This window comes from Canis aureus, chromosome 31 (assembly GCF_053574225.1).
Source record: "Canis aureus isolate CA01 chromosome 31, VMU_Caureus_v.1.0, whole genome shotgun sequence".
In the NCBI taxonomy this organism is placed as follows: Eukaryota; Metazoa; Chordata; class Mammalia; order Carnivora; family Canidae; genus Canis; species Canis aureus.
The window spans coordinates 40,168,935-40,184,943 of record NC_135641.1 but is presented as its reverse complement, the minus strand read 5'-3'; the positions used below and the strand labels follow the sequence as shown (position 1 = coordinate 40,184,943).

At 51.1% G+C, this 16,009-nt stretch overlaps 1 protein-coding gene across 8 annotated transcripts in view; it reads left to right on the top strand.

Moving 5' to 3' along the window:
• TNIK (TRAF2 and NCK interacting kinase) overlaps positions 1 to 16,009 on the top strand; it is a 377,380-nt gene that overhangs the window by 295,077 nt on the left and 66,294 nt on the right. For 5 of the 8 annotated variants that reach the window (XM_077880327.1, XM_077880328.1, XM_077880326.1 and 2 more), the window contains 2 exons: positions 14,251 to 14,361; positions 15,633 to 15,719. In XM_077880327.1, the coding sequence (XP_077736453.1) occupies positions 14,251 to 14,361; positions 15,633 to 15,719 (198 nt within the window). The remainder of the gene's footprint in view (positions 1 to 14,250; positions 14,362 to 15,632; positions 15,720 to 16,009) is intronic. The other 3 variants (XM_077880331.1, XM_077880329.1, XM_077880332.1) reach the window with 1 other exon arrangement.

Genomic DNA, 16,009 nt, shown 5'->3' with positions numbered 1-16,009 from the left:
GGATGCAGGAGAGGAGTCCAAGAATCTGTAAGGCACTTACCCTGGTCATCTTTTCAGACAGACGAACCTTGGCCAAAAGATTTGTGGTGACGCTTAACTGTGCTCAAGAGTTTTGGAATGATTTCAGGGATTTATCTTTTTTTTTTTTTTTCAACTCGCTAAGAGCATTCTCTATGCCTTCATTTGGAGGAGAATATCTTTAAGTCACAGGAATAATCGCCTTGACCCCAGGGCACCAAACTGCTCAATGGTGGTAAGTTTTATTCTTCAGAGAATTGTGTTAAGTCTTCCAAGACACCTGCATCTCACTTAGTGCCTTCAAGACCATCAGAACACCGCTCGTTATAGAAACAGCCAATTCTAGCTAAGAGATATTATACGGTTTTGGTTCTATTGCCTGAAAATAAAATTTCTTTTAAAGATTTTATTTATTTATTCATGAGAGACACAGAGAGAGAGGCAGAGACAGAGGCAGAGGGAGACGCAGGCTCCCTGCTGTGAGCCTGATGTAGGACTCGATCCCGGGATCACGACCTGAGCTGAAGGCAGACCCTCAACCGCTAAGCCACCCAGGTGCCCCGAAATTTTTTGTAAAGAAATACCACCAGCACCTTATTGGCCAGACATAGCGGAGCCCGGATATAAACAATGAGAGCCTGGTCGTCTCACTGTGTGTGAATTTCCTAGAGCCTCTAACTTCTTATTGCGAGCTTCTTATTTCAAGGACATTGGGTTCAACTGTTTTTCTAAGAAGGGTACAGTAGAATTAAAAACTTTTTCCTAGTCCCATACGCAGCCATTCAACGAATTTTGTGAATTCATCCCTCTGCTATGCTGGACGCCAGGAACAGTCTGCCCGGGTGCTCACCAGATCTGTGGGGGAAACAGGCATTGGGCAAATAGCCACCCAAATAGCCATTCGTTATCATGGCCAGGGTGCCGCGGTAGGGAGGAATGGGGGGCTAAGGAACGGGGGTGCGGGGAGGGGGAAGCAGCCCAGCCTGGCCGGGAGGACGACTGGGGGAGGGGCCCGCGGAGATGGTAGGCGGGGAGGCCAAGTCCCAGTCCTGTAGGACTTCACAGGCCAAGTTCAAGATTCTTACATTTAATCCCGAGAATAGTGGGAAACCATTGCTGTGTGTTAATCGATCGGATCTGCATTTTTCAAAGGAAACTTTGGCTGCTGCAAGGTCGAGTGGAAGAAGCAAGGGTGGGTGAGGGGGCCGAGTCAGTGTAGGCCAGGGAGGGTGACGCTCTTGTGGGTGGGGGGCAGCGGGGTGTGAGAGAAGGGGACACATCTGGAAGGGATGCAGACTGGGCGGGAGACGGCTGACTAGATGTCACAGAAGGAAGAGAGAAAGCGGTCGCAGGACGTCCCCGGTGCGGACCGGAGCAGTGGAGGACCAGGGGTGGGAGCAGAAGGAGCAGATCCGTCTGGAACGCGGTGAATTTAAGGTGCCTCTGAGGTGGCCAGTGGTGAAGCCAAGGGTGCAGGTGGATTATATGGAGAGAGCCAGGCAAGGGAGGTCGGGGGGGGCGAAACGAGGGGAATTGCTGGCCTCGGGCCCTGGGAGTGGGCCCCGACACGAGGGGAGAGCGTGGGCCTGAACCCTGAGACCGCAGGGCCGGAGAGGGGAGGCCAGCAGAGAAGGCTGCTGAGGGCCCGGAGGAGAACTGGCGCGAAGGCAGAGAAGCTCGAGCGGGCAGCACAGCAGAGCTAAGGCCCAGCCTCGCAGCCCGCCAGAGGTCGAGGGAGATGACCGCGTCGCGGGTTTCAGGGGCAAAGACGTTATGTGAAAAGGTCGTTTTGACATCGTCAGTCGGACTCTCTGAAAGTGCGTTCATTTCCTGTTTGGGAGGAAGGGAAGCAATCTGCTCAGCCGGTGAGATGTGAATTTGGGGTGCGAAGACGTGGCTTAGGTCTGAGGGCTGCCGTGCACCCCCTGCCCGCCCTGGCTGCTCTCCGAGTCTCCCCAGCCCCGCTCCCTGGGCTCTGCAGAGAGCCCCCCGCCCCCGCCACCCCGTGCAGTTTGTTCCCACCCCCTAAGGGACACTGGGGAGGAACCGGGAGGCTGGGCCTGAAAGCACTCTGTTCTCAAGGCCTCGTCCGGGATGGCTTGAAGGTTGCCAACGGGTCCCACCTTGGGCTTCCATTCAGGGGACTCTTCAGAACTACATGCTCGTCCACTTGGGGTCAGCTCTTGCTCACGTTCTCTCTGAGCATTTGCTTCCACTTGGGGTGAGCAGACTGGTCTCAGAGAAGCTGGGCCAGCTGCAGCCCAAGCCCAGAGCAGCCACAGGCCAGCTAGGTTATTCTTTGGAACCCATGTGGTTTCTCCCGGATGTTTCTAATCTTTTTTTTTTTTCTAGAGATTTTATTTATTTTTTCATGAGAGACACACACAGAGACACAGAGAGAGAGGCAGAGACACAGGCAGAGGGAGAAGCAGGCTCCCTGCACGGAGCCCGATGTAGGACTCGATCCCAGGACCCCAGGATCCCGACCTGAGTCGAAGGCAGGTGCTCAAGCACTGAGCCACCCAGGCGCCCCCTCCCAGATGTTTTTAAACCAAAGAAAAGGGGCCAGAGGTAGACAGGGGGAATCTGCACATGTCTTTAAAGACAACGTACTCAAGCTCCAAAAAGTCCCGTGGGCCTCGGAGCATTTGGGGGAGATTCTGTTGACGGTAGTGTTTTGGTTAATGCTCATTCTATATAAGTTCTTCGTGCCTCGGTTTCTTTGTAAAGCTAGAAAAATAGTAGCACTTCCCTTCCAGGACTGTCACGAGGGTTAAATGAGTTAGTGCATGGAAACCCTTGGATGGACTGTGACTAACGCTGAGAACACACTCGGTAAATGTTAGTTATTATTACTGGAGGAGGTGCCTTTGGCTGACGTCAGAGGTGTAATTTCCAAAAGTGTAAACTCTTTCGTGTGCTGTAGTAAAAGCCTCTTGAATCCGTTAAGATCAATGTACCAAGAGGACCCCCAGGTGGCTCAGCAGTTTAGCACCCGCCTTCAGCCCGGGGTGTGATCCTGGGGTCCTGGGATCCAGTCCCACATGGGGCTCCCTGGATGGAGCCTGCTTCTCCCTCTGCCTGTGTCTCTGCCTCTCTCTTTCTCTCTGTCTCTCTCATGAATAAATAAATAAAATCTTTAAATAAAAAAAAAAAATCAATGTACCAAAAGGTAAGCTTTTATTCATGTCTTGGGGAAGATATTTGTTATACCAGTTAAAATTCATTTACATCCTTAGGAGAAAAAAAATATACATCGATGGTTTTTAAACGACTGGATGGCACATTAGTACAGAGGCCAAGTGTGGCAGCTTTGAAGCTGCAGAACCCCAGGTGTAGTTCAAGCTGCGTGGCCTCGAGCCACGCCGGACCCTCTCGGAACCCCAGCTTGTTTATGCGCACACTCGACGTACGGTATGCGTTGCAGGTTTGTTGGGAGAGGTAAAGGGAAGCAGGTACACGGAAGGCGTGCCACAGTCCTGACACGAGAAGGATTGTCGTTGCTCGGGGAACGTTTTGTTGTTGTTTTGGAACGGAAGATCCCAAAGTGGTTGTTGGGTTTGTCTAGAGAGACGGCATTTCCCGGTGTCTGCCTTCCTTAATTCACTGACGTGTCTTCTCCGTTTACTGTGACATGTGGACTTTTCCATCCCTTTTTTGAGGGCTCTTTTCTGAGCACCCCTCTCATTGTGTCTTGCTGGGCTATCTGTCCGCGGGTGACTTAGCCTTGTCCCAAGCCTCAGGGGAACCCCCCCCCTGGAGAAACTCTGCTTTCTGACTTATTCTCGTACCTGTATTTTTTTTTTCAAGATTTTATTTATTTATTCATGAGAGATACAGAGAGAGAGAAACAGAGACACAGGCAGAGGGAGAAGCAGGCTCCATGCAGGGAACCCGATGCGGGACTCAATCCCGGGACTCCAGGATCACACCCTGGGCCGAAGGCAGGCAGGTGCTAAACCGCTGAGCCACCCAGGGATCCCCTCGTACCTGTATTTCTTGCTGTCACTTCCGACACTGGGTAATTAGGATTCCGTCACTGCCACCAAGTAGCTGCAGCAAATCTTAGGGCCTACCAGTACCGAAACAAGACCCATAAGAAGGTAGAGATCTCATCCTGCCTCAGTAGGAAGCTTCTGGGCAGCAGGAACTGATGTGAACCCTTTCCCCGAGAGGGTAGATGCAAGGCAGTCAAGGCCACCAAATAAACTGCCTGGGTTTGAGAAAAAATGAGTGGGAAATATCAGAAAGGGAGACAGAACATGAAAGACTCCTAACTCTGGGAAATGAACTAGGGGTGGTGGATGGGGAGGTGGGCAGGGGATGGGAGTGACTGGGTGGCGGGCACTGAGGTGGGCACTTGACGGGATGAGCACTGGGTGTTATTCTATATGTTGGCAAATTGAACACCAATAAAAAATAAATTTATAAAAAAAAAAATTAAAAAAAAAAACCGCCTGGGTTTGAATCCGGCTCTGCCCTGCCTGCCGCCTTTGTGATCTTGGGCGAGACATGACTTCTTTGTGCTGCAGGTTGCTTGTTTATAAAAGGGGATAGTGGAGCTTCCGAGGATTAAATGAGTTAATACACAGGAAGCACTTAGAGTACTACTCCCTGGCGCTGAATAGGTACCTACGGGAAGTTCAAGAAGAGAGTCGCACAAGGGGAAAATCTTTGTATCCCATGATCTAGGTTGTGTTGCTCCCCTGAGTCATCTTTTCGAGGTGCTTGTGGGTGAGCTTGGGACACAGATGCAGGGGTACAGGGAAATCAGGGTGGCTTTTCACCGGTGCCACCTTCCCACCCACTGGACTGCACTCCCGGGCCCTCGGCTGGAAGAAAGCACCATGAACAAGAATAACTCCTCCATTCGGGGCCTAGGGTGTTCATTCATTGGCGCTGCTGAGAAATGGCCTTGAATCCACTTCGTCGTGAACAGTAGGCACCCTAATGTGCCTGGCGAGCGGCCTCCGGTTGGAAGCCGAGCAGCCCTTCATCCCTGAGTGTCGTTAGCATCCGCAAGGAGCCTGAGCGCTTCCTGGCTGGCCTTTTTGTTCTTTGGGTTCAGTAACTGAACAGAAATTATGAAACAGCTGGGAACCAGGCTGGCAAACTGGATGCCCACTGTCCCGGGCGGGGCCTGCCCGTGGGCCTCTGGCAGCGGTCCGTGGTCACACGCGTGTGGAGGTCACGCTGGTGCTTCAGGAGGCCGTGTGGCCATGTGGTCTGCATAGCCGCAGGGAACGCTGCTCCCCAGTGCATCCAGAAGGTTCCTTGTTCTGACTGGCCCACCATGCTGCTCAGTCTCCTGGGCCCTGTGATGGCAGGGGTTTCCTAGTAAGGTGAAAAAGGTGGGCTGACGTTCCTGTACGGCAGCTTCAGATGTCACTACTGTTTGAAATCCTTTTGTCCAGACCCCTTCCTCCATTCCCAAGGAATCGGAAAGACGGGTTAGCATTTCATACTCCGAGCATTTCGTACTGGAAAAAAGCCAGTGTTAGGAAGCTCCTGCCCCTAAGAGCACCTTAGATGGATGCCAGGGCCAGCTGTCCTGGGACAGCATGGGATTCCAGTATCTAGGGTCTTCATGGAACTTCTTTAACTGCATCTGGTCTGCATCTCTGTTTTACAGTCAGTATTCCTGGTTGTCCCCAACTGTGGCACTTTGACAACAGTAGCTTCACAGTATTATTTCAGATGACCTCTACCCTGAATTGTTTTCATTTCCCTCTTGTTTTCTTCAGTGCGCAGTTCTGTAGAACCATAGAGGCTGGAGAACATAGGGGACCTCAAAAGTGATCTAAGCCAATTCTTCTTTCGAAGCAAGAATCCCTTTGTCAATAGTCCTCGGATAGTCATTTAACCTGTTTAACATAAAATTTCTGTTTATATGCTTAGAGGCGTAAGGAAGCATATCCTGTATTTGAGCAGCTCCTGATTTAACTATGTATCCTATTATCGACTCAAGTCCTTGTGATATCCCTGCATTAACACTAGTTATGCCAAAGAAAACCATATCACCTTCCACATCAGCCCCAGAAATGTTTGTGGCAAGGAGAATGTTCTTTCCCAGCTGTCACCAGTTCCCCCAACCTTTCCATGGATGATATGATTTGGTGTCTCCAGTACTATCCAGATGTGGGACACTATGTTAATAAACTGGTCTCTGACAGGCTTGTTTTCACAAGACCCCATCTGGGAGTCTCCTATTAAGGCTTCCAAATGGTGGCAGAGGGATTTGGAGGGATCTGCACTTGACTTTTACACTAACCTATGAAGTCATAGGTACTCAGGATGTCATTCCGGCTTCCCTATATGGTATCCAGGAAGACCCCAGTAGCCGCTCCCCTGGGGGGAAACTGTAGCCGAGAGATAATAAGGAGCTTGATCATACTGACTAGCTCCTGGAGAAGAGGCCAAACCAGAATTCTTCATTAAGCTTTCTCTTAGCTCAGTCCAGTTAGAACTTTCATTCATTCATTGTACTACATGCATGAAAACCAGCTTAGCACCCAGGTGGTGCTTAGCGATGGACTGCCTACTGATCAAAAGTTGGCCTGAGAACCCAAAGGAAGAGCTTCATTTAGGCAGTTAATTTTCCAGGAAGTCTCTGAATGGGTAGGTTGAATGGTTTGGCTTTAGTAGCATAAAGTAAGTGTAAAAAGAAAAGAATGAGGCCCGCCTGGTCTGTCGAGCTTTCTCACTGGGTTTCCGTTGACTATGAGGAAAGGCAGGTAAGAAAGCAAGGATGAAAAGAAGAGAAAATGGCCAACTTGAAAAAGCATAAGACGACATCTTTCACTTTGTGTATGTAGATGTCTCAACCAACTTCTTTCGAATCCACAGAGGTGGCATGGCAAGAGCCAGACATAGGGTATCGTCCTGGCTTTGCACTTAGCGAGTGAACCTGGGCAAGGTATCGACATGTGTGTGCCACGGTTTCTTCATTTGTCCAATGGGGACAGTGACGGCAACACATGCTCCACAGGGTTGTGGTGAGAATTGATGAGTTAATATGAGTGAAGGGCTTGAGGCTGTGCTTGGCCTCTTGGGAGGCACCCCCTAGTGTTTGTTCAGAATCCTAGTGTTAGTTGCAGGGAATCATGCCCTTGCCCTAAAAATGGATGGTTCACAAAGGTCTTTCCAAAACTGAAATGTGAGCAAGTCTTAAATGGGCTAACGAATGCCCAAAGGCCCGAACATCTCTCCTCACAGCTGCTGTTAGGCTTGTTACAGAACAGTCCTACTTAAGTGAGGGGCATGTGTGCTGTGAGGTCGATTCAAAAGGGCACACTGGGTCCTTTCACTCCAAGTGTCTTTGAACAGAGAGCTTCTTTGTTGAGGGGACGGTTTGAGGTATTTGCCAAGGAGCCCAACTTGATCCTGTGTCAGCTGCTGGCCTGTTTTCTGGAGGCCAACTCAGGTCTTCCATGGTCCATGGGGTCCTCTCTCAGCCCTTCCAGGAGGTCACCCAAGTTGAGAAACAAGTGGAGCTGTTCAAGAGCAAACCCAAATTCTACTGTTTCACTTCTCTTTCTGATTTGTTAGTTGGGCTCTCCACAATACATCCTTGCTTAGGCTAGATGAACAGACTTGTGAGGTCACCTAGCCTGCTCCCATGCTGAAGGTTGGGTTATGGTGACTTATATTCAAGGTCATTTAACATTCACTCATTTGTTAGAAAAATATTTATTGAGACTGTGGTCTAAATGTTTGTTTTTATGGCAAAGCGGGACCAGAGCCTAGTCTTACTATTTCTGATCCAGTGTTCTTTGCCCAGGCCCTAAGGCCTCTCTTACCTACCCCCTCTTCTCCCGGTGACATGTCACTGCAGCTATGGGATATTCATTCTCAAACATGGGTATTACCCCTGAGTCTATATATTGGGAAATGTAATGCATATAATAGATGGACCCAGAGCCCCAAATCTATAGGACTGTCATGAGAACAAGATTCAAATTCAATCCGAACATTCAGTAAATAGAAAAAACAGCCAAGTATCCCATCTGGAATTTCTTAAGGATATTTTTTTTAAAGATTTTATTTATTTATTCATGATAGTCACAGAGAGAGAGAGAGAGAGAGAGGCAGAGACACAGGCAGAGGGAGAAGCAGGCCCCATGCACCGGGAGCCCGACGTGGGATTCGATCCCGGGTCTCCAGGATCGCGCCCTGGGCCAAAGGCAGGCGCCAAACCGCTGCGCCACCCAGGGATCCCTCTTAAGGATATTGAAGAAAATGCTGATGGTGGTAGGATAGATGAGGTATCTTTTGCTCAGTGACTCCCTGCATACTCGGAACTGCGCTTCCCATTACCTCTCCAACCACTGGAACATTCTTCTAGGTACCAGGGCTGGGCAGTGGTAGGGCATGGAGTGGAAATAACATGGAGTCAGACCAACCTGGGCTTGATTCCAAGCTCCACTATCTTCCAGCTGTGTGACAAGGAACAGTTTACCTCTTAAGCCTCAATTTGCTTATCTGTAAAATGGTAATAAAGTGTGTAGTCATATTGTGAGATTTAATGAGTTGAAGCATGTAAATCACCCGGCCAAGCAAACACCTGACATCCATAGACACTGCCTGATACGATTTGTATTCATTTCATGATCGTCCCTCAACTTAGCATGTGGCCATTGAAAGGCAATGAACCTTCTTTAGAGTCGGAAAGGAAAATAAAGAAAATGACATCTGCCTCACTGGCCTGACAGAGCTAACGTGAGCCTATAATTAGAATAGTCAGTGATGCAGTACTTTTTTAGGTAAAAATAATGCCATACATACAGATTTTAATCCTGTACTTTTTTCCCAAAAGATTCCATGTTCTAGAACGATGGGTGAGCTGCATTTAGCCACATTTGCTCCGGTGCACTGTATGATCTTTTATATTAGGAAGGAGACTGTGTTGTTTCCCTTCGGTGCCAGCCAGTTCTATGCGGGCCATCATTGCTCACTTTCACAGCCCTTCAGTGAGAGGGTGTGGTGGGATCAGAGGGAACTGCCCCCATTGCTGTAAAAACAACTTTAACCACTTGCTCAGGTGATATCGACAGAGGTGCCACCTTCTTAAACAAAGAACCAAATTACAAGTCTAAATTTATTGTTTATCTCCTTTTGATCTTTCCAAGAGAGGTTTTGAGGTCATAAAATCTGTGGAGAACCAAGATTTTTTTTAAATTTTTTAAATTGGAGTTCAATTTGCCAACATTTAGCATAACACCCAGTGCTCATCCCGCCAAGTGCCCCCCTCAGTGCCCATCACCCAGTCACCCCAACCCCCTGCCCACCTCCCCTTCCACTACCCCTTGTTTATTTCCCAGAGTTAGGTGTCTCTCATGAGAACCACGATTTATTTTTCATTTGTTTGTGCATAGCCTTTGTGATTTTTCTTCGTTTCAGAAAGAGGACGTAAGGTTGCTTACAAGGATTAATACAGCAACTAAAATTCTTATAGAAGAGAATATTAAGTAGAAGGGATTATAAAGCAGAAGAGAAAAACAAGATAAAGCCAGGTAGGGTCATTTCACAACATGGTGCCCCTGGGCACAGGTGCCTGAAGGGGGCCACCAGTCTGACTCTGAGAACCCTAGCCCCTGAGAAAAGAGGTGAACTCGAGTGGTTTGAGATTCACGTTGTCCAGTGGATACAAGTAAATGTGCTGCTCGAGCAAGCTTTCTGAGATAACTGAGAACCTGTACATTTGCCTAGTCATGGTTGAGTAGTGCTGCGAAGAATGTGGGAGGCGATGTTCCTCCCACAAACACAGTGCTTAGCTTTATTCAGCTGTTCTGATAACATTGTGAAATGCAGGGTCTGGCCGGACAGTTCATCAAAAGTCAATTCTACGAGAGCCAGAGCACCCTAGTGGAGTTCACACCTTTCTGCTGGTTAAACTTAATTTAAAAGGATCATTTAAAAACAAAACAAAAACAAAAACACAAACAAAGGAAAGACAGATCAACACCATGGCTTTTGAGATGACCAGCCATGAGATTATTTGTTTCAACTTTAATAAGAATTGAATACTTAAGAGTTAAGGTGATATTGTCTTGCAAGAATTTAAAGAGCCAAAACTCTGCATAATCAATTTAGGTGTAATGGATAACCCTTCCCCTGAGCAAGGGAACAGGATTATTTCATTTGGATAAACTGACCAGTTCACATCCTTGAAATACAGCCACACAGCCTCCACTCGAGGGAGCCTGAGGGGAACACCCTGGGGGAGAACCAAAACTACTCTAAACAAAATTATTCTTTGGGAAGATCCATAGAAGACAGAAGGACAAGGGATCCCTGGGTGGCGCAGCGGTTTAGCGCCTGCCTTTGGCCCAGGGCGCGATCCTGGAGACCCGGGATCGAATCCCACGTCGGGCTCCCGGTACATGGAGCCTGCTTCTCCTTCTGCCTATGTCTCTGCCTCTCTCTCCTCTCTCTCTCTCTCTGTGACTATCATAAATAAATAAAAATTAAAAAAAAAAAAACATTTTAAGAAGACAGAAGGACAAGAAGACCTCAGTGACCTACTCCTTTAGAGCAAGGCAGTAATAGTGATTTTAGCCTGGAAAATTTTCAGTGGGTATTATCAGTCATCCCCCAACCAGGGAAAAAAAATTTAAGAAACTTATAAAAAACCTATTGGATATCTAATTTAAGTGATACAAGATGTGGATGAAAATATACTTCTAGGTAGTTCAGTAAAGGTGGGGCATTGGTCAAAAGTTTTAGGATAGTTGGTGTAAGCCATTCCTTTTTGACAATAGGACCGCTGTCAACTGTATGCATAATTTAAATGAAATTTAGAAATGGTTAGATTCTTATTCCCTTATTTTATTTTCCCGCCTTTCTTTAAGATGGCAAATAGATGCCATGCCAATGCTCTCGGTTTAGAAAAATACTCTCAGGGGAAGCCTGGGTAGCTCAGCAATTGAGCGTCTGCCTTCAGTTCAGGGCGTGATCCCTGAGCATCAGGCTCCTGGCAGGGAGCCTGTTCTCCCTCTGTCCATGTTTCCACCTGTCTCTGTGTGTGTCTCTCATGAATAAATAAATAAAATCTTTTTTAAAAAAAGAAAAGAAAAGAAAAATACTCTCGGGCATTGTCTGTGCTCAACACAAAAGAATATTCTGGCCCAGAAAGGCATAGAAGGGTGGAGGGGTTGTCTGAAGCTCTGCTAGCCTTTCTCCTCCCCTCTTGCAACCCAGTTTACTGTATTAAGTGCAACAAAGATCAATGGTATCAGGGACGTACTGGGAGTTAGTGGGAGATAAAAAGTGGAGTGGAACAGAGATCCTGCCCACAAATAGCTTTCAGCGAGATTGTAGAGTAGGTAAGACACACTCAGATAACCATAATTTAAGGCACAGTATGATATAAACTCTAAGGTTTGATGAGACAGAAAATGCCTCCAAGGAAATGTAAGATACTGTGTTGCCCTCTTTTGCCCCAAATTTCTTCCTTGGTTCAGTCCAAAGAACCTTCCGTGTCCCTGCCAGGTGCCCAGCCACACGTGGGGGGCTGCGGGTCCAGCGGGAATCAAGCACAGGCCTTCCCTCAATGAGCTGCTTCTAGCGGGCGTCATCAGAGCTTTGTAGAGGTGAGGTGTCTGCTTGAGGTCAGCGACCCGGCCTTTGGTATGTCCCCTCAAATAGCCCCACGCCCAGGAGGAAAGAGAGCAAAGATATTTCCGGGAAAGGCATTGGCGTTGAAACACAGCAGCTGGAAATTGGCAAGGTGCCCTCAGAAGGTTGGGGGAAGTGATTTATTTTTCCAACCTCGCCACAGGAACCGAAGCCCTGGCAGATGCCTCCGTGCGTTAGCGGCAGCTGATCTGAGTGAGATCATTATTAATTATTAGTCACTTCTGAGTGTCTTTCTCAGAAACTACAGACCCTCTTGAGTTGCAATCAATACTGTGTACACCTTGCACAAGCACCTGAGTGGCATGTAATTATAAAACAGTATTGATTCCCGGCAAAGGGGTTGAAAATGTACAAATCCTTCACATAAAAATCAGCTAAATCTTCAAAAGCCTTGATTATTTTATTTTTTTGTCCAGAAAGAGGCCAGTGGTGGGAGTAAAAAACTTGAGATGTTAGCTAAAGTAGGGCTAGTTCCTGCCAGGAGCCAGATCTGTACACATAATTATTCTATCCTCTGCGCTGGCATTGATTCACTTGGGTTGAGTGTTGGAAAGATCTCTGTTTTGGGTCTGTAATCCAAATTATTCAGGCAGTTCCTCTGATGATGTTTTCTACTCGCATCTTCCGGTATTATTTTTCTGTAAAACAAATAATTACACGTCTGGAGCTGGACTCATCCCCATCCCCCAATATACCCCTCGTTCCTTTCCCCAAACCTGCTTTTCCTCCTGTTTCAAACCGTCTGCCCTGCTCCTTGGCCAGGAATTTCCCTCACCCTCCCAAGCCCCATAGTCCCCAAATCCTGCCTATTTTATTTTGGCCTAATTCTAATTTCTCCTTCTAAGTTGGCGTCCACTCCAGTCCTGTTAGAAGAGCTGGAAATCTGGGTAGCTTTGAGTCTGTCTGCGTTTTGGCTGCGTCTCCGTTCTCAGCCGCGAGTGTGAACGTGGGTCCCCCGCTGCCTTTGCCTGACTCATGGGTGCCCTGTCATTTCTGGCTGCACCCAGAGAACGGCCTCGCTGTGCACTTCGGCTTCCAGTCTTGCCCCCTCCCACGGCTGTCCGGAGGCCCCTTGAGAATGCAAGTCGGGTCCTGGCATTTGCAGAAAGTCCTACAGTGGCCCCCTATCCCCTGCAGTCTAAGGAGGACGAGTAATTCTTGATCTCCAACTTGATCCCGAGTCTCAAAAAATTGTAGCTTATCTCCGAGCGTCAGGGGTCATTGGAAGACAGCAGGCCCGGGGCTTGCAGGCGGGAGCCACCTTCGGAAGGCCTCCCCGTTCGTGGGCTTCTTTGGCGTTTCCAACGTCTGCCTGGTTTAGCTGGGCCTGTGACGGAGAGCTTTTGTACCAGAAGGTTCTTTCCCTGGTTGCCCTAAGCTTGCTTGTCAGTGTGATATAGGCCGGGTCCATTCTGCTTTGAGTAACTCCCATCTTCTCAGCCGGGCAGCAAAGTGCTGTTGAGAATGTTAAAGGGGAATGAGCCGCTCGCATGGATTCCCCCAAACCTCATGTTCGAGGAAGAAGAAATCCTAATGCCAGTATAGGGCTGCAGCCCTTCTCAAAAGGAGCACGGATGGCATGTGGTGTAGGAAGACACTGTGATGCGTGAGCGTCCTGTGCATTATGGGATGTTCGGCATCCCTGGCCCCTCACACGAAGTGCCAGGCACGGCCTGTGGTCCTAGAGACGAGAGAAGAACTCCCCCAGGGCCCTGCACATTCCCAATGCTCCAGGGATTGGGGGACGGTACTGTCCCACCGAGAACCGTTGGTTGCTGTGACTACCCCGAGGTGGGCTCCCTTTCCCAGAGCACGAGGAAGAGCTGGATTGTTTCCGTCTATCACTGCTGTTGCCTCTTCATCTTCTGTGCTTTGAAATCAAGCTCCGCCACCGACTGGGGGGCATGACCTGCGACAGGAGGGGGACCTTGGGCAACTGCCGGATGTCTCCGCGCTTCCGTTTTCTCATGGGGCCTGGGGATGGTAATAGTAACCTCCACGTCAGCAGATCTTTGCGACGATTAAGTAAGGCCGAGCACGAAAGGCCCGTCACCCTGTCCACTGTCCGTGATGCGCGTGTAAGGGTCTTAATGAGAAGTTGAAATGCACACGGGCCGGAGAATACTCCAGAGAGTAAAGAAAGGCAGCGTGGGGTAGCAGATGGGGTGGCGGATGGGGTCAGAGGCAGTGAATTGTGGCCATTAATTCCCGAATGGCCTCGAACAGGTCACTTGATCGCCGTGGATCCTGCTTTCTCTCACCTGTGCAATGTTTGTCCTGCGCGTGTCAGAGACCGGGTGGCGAGCTCTGCCCACGCGTGTAGGACCCGCAGAATCTCCTCAGCGGTTTGCTGACGTGTCACATGTCCTATGTCCCCATGCGGCGGGGGCCTCCTGCCCCTGAGTGGAACCGCTGGCCCGGCGGGCGTGGGTGCACCGGGCGGGAGCCCCGGGGGAGTAAAACCCGGGGAGCCCATGGCACGGCCGCGGGGACCTGCGGGGACCTGCGTGGCCCCGGCTTGCTCTCGGTGCCCCCACCGTCGGAAGGCCCTGCGCCCTGTCCCCCGCTCACGCTCCCCTGCTTGTGGCCCCGCAGCAACAGCGGCGGGAGAAGGAGCTGCGGAAGCAGCAGGAGCGGGAGCAGCGCCGCCACTACGAGGAGCAGATGCGGCGGGAGGAGGAGAGGAGGCGCGCCGAGCACGAGCAGGTAGGCGCTCCTGAGCAGGTGGGGGGGTGGGGGGTCCCCGGGACGGAGCTCCTGAGCCAGCCGCCCTGGGGGAGGGTCCCTGGGGTCCCCAGGACAGCTCCTGAGCCAGCCACCCTGGAGGGGGGGGTCCCCGGTGGAGCTCCTGAGCCAGCCACCCTGGGGGGGTCCCTGGGGTCCCCGGGAGGGAGCTCCTGAGCCAGCCACCCTGGGGGGCGTCCCTGGGGTCCCTGGGTAAAACCTCCTGAGCCAGCCACCCTGGGGGGGGTCCCTGGGGTCCCCGGGTGGAGCTCCTGAGCCAGCCACCCTGGGGGGTCCCCGGGAGGAAGCTCCTGAGCCAGCAACCCTGGGAGGGGGTCCCCGGGATGGAGTGCCTGAACCAGCTGCCCCGGGGGAGTGGAGGGGGTCCCCAGGGCGGAGCTCCTGAGACAGCCACCGGGGCTGGGGGTGGGGGGTTGGAGGGGTTTCCCCGGGAAGGAGCTCCTGAACCAGCCACCCCGGAGGGTGGAGGGGGGTTGCCCGGGAGGAAGCTCTTGAACCAGCCACCCTGGGGGTGGAGGGGGGGTCCCCGGGACTGCTCATCAGCCCGCTCCTCTCGCCCCTTCCAGAAGCAGGACACACAGCCCTAGCAATGCCCACTGGTGGCGATGCCCACGTGGCGCCTGGTTTCCTGCCAGGCCGAGCCTCCTGACCCACCTTGATCTTGGGGTCCCCCCAGCCCCGGGGTGGGGGCTCCTGGGAACGTGGCCCCGAGGCCCGATCAGCGAGCCGGCCCGGCCGTGGCTTCGGAAGGGCTTTTCTGTTCGCACAGCGTCCGGCCGCGCGGGTGCGGGGCCCTGGGTGCGAGTGACGGTCACACCCCAGCCTCCGCGGGCCCTCCTGTGACACTCGCGGGCCGACCACAGCCCACGAGGATTCCTTCCCGCCGCGCACAGGAGCCCCTGAACCCCTGGCCTTGCTGCGTGGGGAGCCGGGGCGGGGAGCCTGCGCTGGAAAACTTTCGAACTGGCCGCGTTCATGAGAGCCGCGAGGCCTGGGGCTTCGGGCCGCCAACAAGGGCTTTTGCTTCCCTACTTTCCCCGTGTGGTGAGAGGACGTGTCTGGGTATATTTTGGTTTTTGGTGGTTTTTTTTGTTTTTTTGTTTGTTTTTTTTATTTCCCTCCTTCCTTCCACACTTTCCTCGGCAGCTCTTGTCACCTTTGAAATTACCGGTTCTTTTTCTCTCTCTCTCCCTCCTGTGTCGCTGTGCGTGCTCTGCTGCCTACCTCTCCAGGAGTACATCAGGCGACAGTTAGAGGAGGAGCAGAGACAGTTAGAGATCTTGCAGCAGCAGCTACTGCATGAACAAGCTCTACTTCTGGTAATGGGAAAGCCGAGGGCCAGTCACCTGCTCTGTGTTCCTCCTGCGTGTGTGCGCGTGTGTCCTTGTGTGTGCCCCCTAACACGCCGGTCCTGGGGGGGGGGGGTCCTCCGAGCCCCATGGACCTCCAAAGGCTCGTGGGGGCTTACTACGTTTCCTGACCTAGTTTGCCACCCGAATACATGTGAGGCACTTGGAGGCACTCCTTAGTGCCTCCTTCTCTTTGCGAAACTTTCGCACGAATCCGGGCGTATTACCAGTTCGGGCTGTTTTCGAGGCCCACTGTGTTT